The sequence below is a fragment of the Zingiber officinale genome, chromosome 2B (assembly GCF_018446385.1).
Source record: "Zingiber officinale cultivar Zhangliang chromosome 2B, Zo_v1.1, whole genome shotgun sequence".
NCBI lineage: Eukaryota > Viridiplantae > Streptophyta > Magnoliopsida > Zingiberales > Zingiberaceae > Zingiber > Zingiber officinale.
In genome coordinates this window covers 112129628-112139306 of record NC_055989.1, presented here as the reverse complement: position 1 = coordinate 112139306, position 9679 = coordinate 112129628, and the positions used below count along the sequence as shown (strand labels likewise).

At 39.1% G+C, this 9679-nt stretch overlaps 2 protein-coding genes across 2 annotated transcripts; one reads left to right on the top strand and one right to left on the bottom strand.

Annotated features, from left to right (window-relative positions):
* Nucleotides 1-71: 71 nt before the first annotated feature.
* On the bottom strand, nt 72-5531 carry LOC122046823 (cell division protein FtsZ homolog 2-1, chloroplastic-like). Its single transcript, XM_042607719.1, has 8 exons — nt 5376-5531; nt 4593-5171; nt 2735-3034; nt 2316-2406; nt 1477-1601; nt 895-987; nt 564-626; nt 72-484 (listed from the first exon to the last, which is right to left on the bottom strand). Exons 1-8 carry the CDS (start codon nt 5403-5405, stop codon nt 359-361), a joined length of 1407 nt encoding a protein of 468 aa, XP_042463653.1. The 5' UTR covers nt 5406-5531; the 3' UTR covers nt 72-358.
* Nucleotides 5532-6776: 1245 nt separating this feature from the next.
* On the top strand, nt 6777-8884 carry LOC122048579 (GDSL esterase/lipase At5g03610-like). The gene is made up of 4 exons (XM_042610132.1): nt 6777-7074; nt 7842-8122; nt 8193-8484; nt 8572-8884. The coding sequence occupies exons 1-4, from the start codon at nt 6792-6794 to the stop codon at nt 8790-8792; spliced, it is 1077 nt and encodes a 358-aa protein (XP_042466066.1). The 5' UTR covers nt 6777-6791; the 3' UTR covers nt 8793-8884.
* The last annotated feature ends 795 nt before the right edge of the window (nt 8885-9679 follow it).

The window sequence follows — 9679 nt, the reverse complement described above, 5'->3', positions numbered from 1 at the left end:
TTAGATAAACGAACAGGTTCCAGCTGAGCTCAATCAGAATCAAAATGTTCAAAGTTAAAAAGAGATAAAAGTAATACAAATCAAACGAGTTTCGGATATTATTGGTGAACTTCGCCAAACGAGTTTAGCTCTCTAATGTTCCAACTTGTTTATTTTACAAATTTCAGTAATCGAGAGAATCAAGCAAAACACAATGTATTATCGCTTGGCTAGTCTCCTAGTAACATATACAAAACAAGCCTACAAGCACTTCTATTTATCGTAAACAAGCGAAAAGGGCATGGAGATCTATAATGACGAGAAAATTGGCAAAGGAAAGTAGCAGCTTTCAAAGGAAAAAAAAAAACAGTTTGCAGGATCAAATCCTGGGAAAGCGTGGACGCCCTTTTCTCTTTAGGAACTCGGGAATCTCTACCATACTGCCTTCGCTGGAAGGCAATTTCTGTCTGCTTATTCCGAGATTATCTACGCCAATTTGTGTTCCCTAAAATCTTATGGGTGTCAATTCACTATATAGATTATAACTGAAAATATTGTTCGGAATATTGATGAACATACTGTACCTGCATTCGAGTTTCACTTTCCTCCTGGCGTCTGAAACCAGTAGCAATCAGTGTTATGCTCACCTAATACAGAAATAAAATGGTTCTTGTTAACAGTCGTCTAAGCTCATTCGAACAATTCAAATATCATACTGACGATATTTGCAAGAAAAAGCAGGCATGCATTTGCTCTGTTCGTGTATATGGTAGTGAAACTTGGCAAAATTAAGCAGCCATTTAATATTATTAATTAACATATAATGAGAAAATGTGTCGTACAGCAAATTTTTTTAAAAAATCTTTGACGCTAAGCGATTAAATAAGAAAATGTACAAAGACTTTATTGACTTACTTGACCACCAAGTGACTGGTCAATAACTGCACCAAATATCAAATTTGCATTTGGATCTACAAGATCATATATGACTTCTGCTGCAGCATTGACCTGAAGGAAAAAAAACATCAAACCAAACCACAATGAGAAGTTGATATCTTGAATGCATGTACGTCCTAAGGATCTATATATGCAAAACCTTTTAGCTGGTCTCCTCCAAAGTCCACACAAGATGTGATTTTCAACGAACCAATATTATAAGGATATTAAAGTCTTGATCAAGTTCATAAAAAAGGTAATGAACTCAAAATTCACAGGAATAAGTAGAAAACATGACCTACCTTTTATATTGAAGAGGGGAAAAAAAAACCTTCACCAATTAAGGAGATGAAAACAGGTGAAATATTTTATTGCCTCAGTTTCACGAGGAAGAATATGAACACATCAAAAAAACTCAAACAGAAGCATCCCTCCAATAAATGCCAAAAACAAATCATGTAATAAATTTCATCTAATCTTTCCTGACAAAAGCTTATAGAAGCAAAAAAGTTAGCAATGTTCTTCCAAACAATTTAAATTGAAACAGCAAAAACTCAGTACCTCAAACAAGGTCAGATCATTTCCTCCAGTAATGTTCCAGACAATGCCAGTTGCACGTTCAATTCCAATGTCAAGCAATGGTGATTGAATTGCATTTAGTGCAGCATCTCTTGCCCTTGTTTTTCCTACAAAATGATATCAGAGGGCTAAAGGAATGTCTCATACATAATGCACCATAATTTAGTTATCCAGTCTACTAAAAAAATAAAAAAAAATACTACTATTCACAGAGCTAGTCACAATTTTGAAAATGGCAGGTCTGCCAACACAGTTGACTATGCAACAAATAGCACAAACTGCAATTAGTATAGCAATAGACTGTTTTTCCCCTTTATCAGGCCATTTCTGATTGGCTAGATAAAATAGACAAATAATGCATATCTCGTGGCAAGTACAAGTGTGTGATATTTCAGAAAACAGTGCTAAACTAATAATCTATCACTATGTCCACATAAGTACTTCTAAACTCTGACGTTAGCAAAGCCTTGGGAACTTCAGATATATTGAATCAATTGCTTGTGGTGATACTCATTTACTTCAATCAACCTTGTTTTTAGTAGTAGATTCATAGTTATCCATCAAAAAGGACAGTACTAATGATTATGCCAAGGAAACCGTGCACAAAATATGTACATTCAACTAACAACAAAGGGACAACTGATCTAAATCTTGGCCATATTTGGAAAAGTATAGGTAAAAAGATTAGAGGACAAGCATATGAAAGACAAACATATGAGACATGCCATAATAACTGTCTTCTTTGCTATCTTCCATCGAAATACCAAAAAAAAAATGATATGGTCTGCGTTCTGCACAGACATCAGTTGCAATGAAATTACCTGTAGCAGTACCAATACCCATTAAAGATGAACCTGCATCCGCCATAATTGTGCGCACATCAGCAAAATCAACATTGACAAGACCGGGAACCTGTGAATTTATGTTAAGATAATAATCCAGTCAGAAACAATCATGTACTATTTCATGAGAAGGGAGCAAGAAGCAAAATTATGAAAAGTAGCCTTTGAGAGTTTTATAGCATCTCAGTCTACTTAAGAAGACAAGATTATAACCACTAATACATGTTTCATTAAAAAAAGAAGAAAAACTTCCTTGTAAACAGTTTGAGATATCTGGCCAAGTAAACACTAGGCTTTTGTACTTATGATGCAGAGAACCATGAAGCAACTTCTTACTAAGATTAATGATTAATTCCAAACAATATAATGGAGAAATAAGGCTTTCCATGTTTGTTTACCGTGATTATATCAGAGATTCCACGAACACCTTGTCGAAGAATATCATCAGCCAAGTTAAATGCTTCAGTCACAGGAGTGTTGGGTGAAACGGCAGTCAATAATTTGTCATTTGGGATAATTATAAGAGTGTCAACATTGTTTCTCAAAGCTGCAATTCCTTCCTGTGCTTGAACTGTGCGCTTTCTTCCTTCAAATGAAAATGGGGTTGTAACTATACCCACAGTCAAGATGCCCATGGATTTAGCAATTCCAGCAATTACAGGAGCACCACCAGTTCCTGTCCCCCCACCCATTCCAGCCTGAAAAAGTTAATTTTCCAGTTAATAGAGATTTTCTCTTACAACAGAAGCCAATGTATATATCTGAATTTCCTAATCGTATAGCATTTCTAAAAACCTACACAAGTTTCATTTGTTACATAGGTTTCTTCAGAAGACTGAATATATAATCAGAAGAATAAAGTAACATGCCTTTACATGCTCGAGCATCAACTTCAGGCTATAGCAAAAACAAGAAAATTAAAAACAAGTTGAGAAAAGAAACAATTTATGCATTTACAAATTTTGATGGCATGAAGTATCTGCAACAGTCCATTAGGATAAAATGAGACAATTGATCCATTAACTTTGTTAAGTTATACCACTAGACCAAAATGCTTAATTCCAAGTTAGTACTGCTTCACCCATCAAAGCATACAAATTCCATTGGCCTACAATAGTCCATGTCCCTAAATGCTTATGTCTTGCCATTGTTAATGTCCAAATTCCATCTAGCAGCATACAACCATCCCTAGTTGCTGCATGTAATACCAAATGGTGGTCCCCTCGAGACGGTGCGGTGGTTAAGGCATGGAGTGTTGCCACATGAGGTCTTGGGGTCAAAACTTGGCGCGTCCGAGCATACCTTCCCCCATGCCTTGGCCACCTGCACTAATGGCTAGTAGCCACCCGTGATTTACCTCCTCCGTGCCTAGGGACGGGCTGGCGGGGGTGCTAGGGGCGAGTGAATCGCCTTTTTGCCACATGTAATACCAAATGGTGACTCTGCCATCACAACATCCCTAGGATTAGTGAGCCATAAGAAAAAGGAGCAAAAATATTCCTCCAATGATCTATTTTCCTTGTAGAGCTCAAGTTTGGTGTCATTGAGAAAAACTAGAAACAAACCACACAATTATTGCTTCATATGTCTATGAAAAAGCAAACAAAAAACTTAAATTAGGTTACCCACAATAAAATTAATGGGTCTAATTTCTTTATTAGTGATTACCTGCAAAGTATAATTGAGAATGTAACCAGATATTTATCTTATTGTTCTAAGGATGAAAATATTTTTCAAATCAATTTATTACCAGGACTTGTTAGGCAGTAGCCAAAAGTGTCGGTAGCCTCAGGAACTTATTCTCCATGGTTTGGAGAAATAAAAATAGAATGGGACAACAACAGCAACTCAAAAAATATATGCAGTTACAGAAGTTGTCTGTGTGATATGTGTCAGTACATAATAAAATAGCACTTCTCCATACAATTTCTTTAAATAAATATTGATTAACTATTGAGTGTCTACCCTGAACCCTAAATAAAGATTAAAAAAAAATCATAGATCTATAAGGAACAAATATTCAAGGAATTTTGACAATATATGATATTACATTAGATGGAAATTACATGAAACATACTGGGACTAGAGTTGATGTTTTAGATTTTTTTTTAAAAAAAAATAATATCAGCAACAAGAATATGTGGAGAAGAGAAATCATTATGTCCCCATCATACATACAAACAACAGAAAATGAATTCCTGGCCTCTAGCAACTAATTGAATGTCAACCAATCGTAAGGAAGTAGGATGAACTTACTGTGACAAAAACCATGTCAGAACCAGAAAGTGCTACTTCGATTGACTCTTTACTTTCATTGGCAGCATTCATACCGATATCAGGGTTCCCGCCAGCTCCAAGTCCCCTAGTTAGCTCCTGACCAATTTGCAACCGGTTCTCAGGGAAGACAGGAGACATCCTCATCGCTTGCACATCTGTATTGACGATCCAAAACTCCACTCCTTTCATGGAACTCTCAATCATTCTATTGACCGCGTTGGAGCCTCCGCCACCCACGCCAATAACCTTGATCTTGGCTTCGTTATAGTGGCTCTCAGCAACGGAATCTCTATAATTCTCAACGACGGCAGCACCTGCCTTCTCCATCGGACCATTAACAGGCTCGCTCCTCTCTCCACGGAGCAGGGAAACTTCAGGATGTAGGCGTAAGAACGGATCTTTGTCGCGGTACGAACCGAAGCCGCTGGAGTTCGCAGAACATCTAAGACGATAGCTCGAAAGGTTCCTCATACCCAAGCACCGATACGAACCTTCTCCGGGGGGCATTCGGCTTGGCCATTTCCTGGAGGAGAGGGCTCCTCCAACAAGAACTGCCGACTACATGAGCAAAGAAAAAAAAAAGGAAAAACGATCAGGGTAGAGGAATGGGATTGGAATGCTCAAATTGACCGAAAAATTCGGATTCTAAGCGATGACAATGCGCTTGCATGGTCAACAAACAAATTTGGGGACTCGATTCGGAGCGCCCAATCATGAAAAATCGGTCAAAAAGGGAAAAAAATCCAAAGATTGAAAGGATACCTGCAAGATTTCGACAGCTCCCGGACGCATCTGAGAGGAGATCGGATTGTAAGAATCGAAGAGGGAGGGATGCAAAGTCGGAGGAAGAAGGGGAGAAGAAGGGTATTGCAGTGAGGATTTAGTCGAAGAACTCGAAAGCTGTTTTGACCTAAACTCCGCTACAGGAGTAGCAATGACTGCGTGCCGTTTTAATACACATAACGGATCTGACTGTTTTATTTTAAATATTAAAATATTTTTACCTTTTTATTTCTAAAGAGGAATTTTTAAAAGGACGTACGAAATTAAGAAAATAAGTAAATATCTATTTGATTGTAAAAGTGATTTTTTTTTAAACTCATATAATTAAAACCTTGCATTTTCTATATATAAATTTGCAACCTTAAGATAACTAATTTTTTGCTTTCATTTAATCACATTTTCAAGAGTTTTAATTTAATCAACAAATTCAAAAACTTTCATTAAAAAAGCCTTTAAATATACCAAGCATTTTCATCCCTTCAACACCAACAATAAGAGGGTACACACTAGGAATAGAGATAGAAATAGAGTTGTTTATGTGAAAATCTAACCCTCATGTACGTCTGGAAGATAATTGCCTACGGGGCTACGGTACAACGGTCAATCTCTTCAAGCGGTTAATTAAAATTTAAAGTCTAAATTTTAATTGCAGTGCACTACATAGATTTTCTTCGAGCTGATATGGGCTGATAGCGAAATTTGACCCTAATCCATGCCATTCAGAGGGGCAATCCAAATGGGTTGAACTCCGACATAGGGTCAAGCGAGTAGTTGTTGGAATGTGCCGAATTGAGGCACTAACATGCAAAATACTAGCAATGCAAGTTATGATATTTGGATTAGTTGCGGTGCTCGAGAGGCCGAGCACTTTGGAAGTTGACACGGTCGGATGCCATGAGTGTCGAGCTGGCTAATAGGCCCGTCAACATGCCCAAGACCTTGATGAGCTAGAGGAGGACCAATATCCCAGGTATCAAGAGTGATTTTGACAGTAAATTCATTTAACCCTAATGTTCCATACACATACCCCTTATATACAAAGGATCTCATACATCATTCTATTGCATTGAGAGAGAACCTAACCTTTTGTACCTTTTTCCTCATGGAACTGTAAACTATTCATGTAGAAAGGTGGCTTTCTACCAAACCCTGATGCTCTTTTAGCCTGTAAAATGCACCACCACCTCCACCTCCACCTACAACATGAAACCCATTTCATTCGTTTAATATAATTAATTACGTTGGATTGAGATTCCAATAATGGAGCGCATGCATGAATCGGAGATCAAACTGAGTTTGTATATATTTTATTAGGTTTAATTACTATGATACAAGCTCCCTCCCTCCATTAATACTCTGTCTCCTCAGCTCTCTCTGAAGTTCTCTCCTCACCTCATGGCCTGCTCCATCTTCTTTCTTATCTTCTCTTTAGTGTCCCTCCTCCTCATGAGCAAGCTCCTTCTTGGAGCAGCGATTCTTCAGGCTAATGGATGTCCTCAGCAGTGTGGAAACCACTCGAAGTTGTTCGTCTTCGGGGACTCCTACGCCGACACCGGAAACTTGGGGCAGAGGTTGGGAAGAAACATCGCTCGTTCATGGTTCCCTCCTTACGGAATGAGCTTCCCGCACAAACCAACTGGCCGTTTCTCCGACGGCCGTGTGCTCACCGACTTCGTTGGTATGTCTTTCATAATTCTTCTTCTTTTTATTTTTTACTTTTTTATTTGTTTTTATTGATCTTAGTGCAACAATAAAATTATTACCGTATAATCTAAAGTTATCAGTTCAAATCATGAAAATAGTCTCTTCTAATACTAGATATAATATTACAATAGTTCAAATATGATCTAACTGTAGCCCCTCGATGGTACATGGTGCGATAGTAAGATATAAGACGAGCTTCCATGCAACAAGGATTTTATTCTCTGGCAAGATATCATACGCCCGCAAAACTCAAATCAATCTATCTTGATGTTAAGCCGTACACTAGGAATGATTTATATTTTTAAATTTATCTTAGTGATCGATACATTTTTTTTTATAAAATTAAATCAATTATTTTCAAAATTAGTCCGATAATAAAACATAAAATAAATATTAACAAATAACAGAAGGCGAATACATTCGTCCTCAGCGCCTCCGTTAATTTATCTCAGGGTCAATACGGAGGAGGTAAATAATGGACGACTACTAGTCTTTAGATAGTGATTAGCATATAAAAAAGATATTTAAAATTCAAACACCTCATAATAATATCTCATGCGTTAATCACTTTCTATAGGAGTAGACAAAATAAATATTAACAAGAGCTAAGAGAGCTAGCCTAGGTGAGATGGACTACTCTTTGATCAGTTCTTGTCACTTGCATGTTCTGCTTTTTCTGTACCATCTCAACTTCACTCTCTTGGCTGACTTGACTTCGTTTGTCACCGCGCGGCGTGGCAGCTTCTTCCATGCGAATCGGATCGCCCGTCCCGTACAGAATGAGGCGGGCGCCGGGCGCCAGCCAGCTCGCGTCCTACGGCATGAACTTCGCCGTCGCCGGCTCCGGCGTCTTCGACACCGGCAACTTCCAGCGCAACCTGGCGCTCCAGATCGACCAGTTCGAGTCTCAGATCGACTCCGGCGTCTTCTCCGGCTGCGACGTCAGGGCCTCCGCCGCGCTCGTCGCCGTCTCCGGCAACGATTACCTCCACCTCGCCCAGCGAGATCCGCACTACTTGCTCGTGAGTTTGCTTGCTAGCTAGTTTAATCGCAGTAAAATTTCGGAACTTAACGTACGCGAGTTTGTTTCAGCATCTCGATCGGTTCATGAGCGCCCTGTTCGCCGAGCTGAAGCGGGACCTGAAGCGCCTCGAGCGCCTCGGCGTCGCCAGGGTGATGGTCACCAACCTCCACCCGGTCGGGTGCACGCCCTACTACACCCGGCCGACGAATTACACTCGCTGCTCCGCCGACGTGTCCTCCGCCGTGGCGGAGCACAACCGCCGGCTGCGCGAGTTGATGTCCGAGTTGGGGAGGGGCGGCGCCGCGTCCTCCTTCATTGGACTCGACGTCCACGGTGCCATCTCAAGCCTTCTTCGCCGAGGTGATCGATAATCTTCCTTCTTAATTTCTCGATACGGTACTGATTGTGGTTGTTGTCCGGCGAAATCGGCGGCATCGGAGGTAGCAGAGAAGTTTGGGAAGCCGCTGGCGCCGTGCTGCGAGAGCAGGGGCGAGGGGGGCAGCTGCGGGCAGGTGGACGAGGAGGGAAAGGAGGTTTACAGGGTGTGCGGGCGGCCGGAGGAGCACCTGTACTGGGACGCGGTGCACCCGACGCAGGCGGCGTGGGCGGCGGCGTTCGAGTTCCTCCGGCTGCCGGTGCAAAATAATTCCAAGTGTCCAGGGCATTAATCCAGAGATAGTCAATCTTTTTCTTGATTCGTTTATCAAATGTTCTAATAAGCTTAGTTGAGTTGGTAAACAGGATGATATATTTATATCAAGGTTCATAGTTGAGTTGATATTCAGATGATATATTTATATCATAGGAGTAAGATTCATATCTTTTATTTATCTAAGGTTATCAACGAAAATACCGACACGTCATGTAATTCGGAATCAAAAAATATAGGAAATCTTATGTTGTCAGTTCCTGAAAATCGACCCCTGACTATTACGCCAGAGATACCATGCGTCCACCATCTGCGCTACACCTTGGGGACTTTGTTTATTATATCAAGGTTCATAGTTGAGTTGATCTAAAAACCTTAAACTAATGAGTCGTTTATTATAAGTTTTTTTTAATTTATTCTGATAGTTAGATGGAAAATTTTGATAGAACTAAATCAGTCATCCGTAAGCTAAACACATGATGCCAAATAAAAAAATTATATACCAACTTTTGATTGCTTTTTTAAATGTTTGTTAATGTTTTAGTTGTTCATTTTTTTTTGGTACTATTGCTTTTTTCTATTTGATTATTGATATAGGCAATTGCTATATTATTAAAAAAATATTATATTGGTTGAATTTGAGATGTCTTGGGCTCTTGGTAGAGTATTTTTTTTTTACTTTTCATTATAATTGTTTTAGCATAATTATATGTTAACGAAATTAATGGTTTATTTTAATACGATAATGTCTAAATAAATATACATCAATACGCTGTCTCCTCAATGTAAATCACCATGAGAACCTATTTGGTATATTAGTTGGTAATTTAATAAGACGATTGATATATTTTGATCATTATTATCTAGTCCCCTAAAAGAGTTGTGTATATAAGTTTCGCTCAATGT

What these genes read in the sequence shown, in the direction of transcription:
- LOC122048579 (XM_042610132.1), top strand. Translation starts at nt 6,792, where the DNA reads ATGGCCTGCTCCATCTTCTTTCTTATCTTCTCTTTAGTGTCCCTCCTC. An exon ending in TGTGCTCACCGACTTCGTTG is followed by an intron (nt 7,075 to 7,841) that starts GTATGTCTTTCA and finishes GCGGCGTGGCAG; the next exon opens with CTTCTTCCATGCGAATCGGA. An exon ending in GAGATCCGCACTACTTGCTC is followed by an intron (nt 8,123 to 8,192) that starts GTGAGTTTGCTT and finishes AGTTTGTTTCAG; the next exon opens with CATCTCGATCGGTTCATGAG.
- LOC122046823 (XM_042607719.1), bottom strand. Translation starts at nt 5,405, where the DNA reads ATGCGTCCGGGAGCTGTCGAAATCTTGCAG. An exon ending in GAATCTCTGATATAATCACG is followed by an intron (nt 2,407 to 2,734) that starts GTAAACAAACAT and finishes ATAAATTCACAG; the next exon opens with GTTCCCGGTCTTGTCAATGT. An exon ending in ACCAGTCACTTGGTGGTCAA is followed by an intron (nt 627 to 894) that starts GTAAGTCAATAA and finishes TTTCTGTATTAG; the next exon opens with GTGAGCATAACACTGATTGC.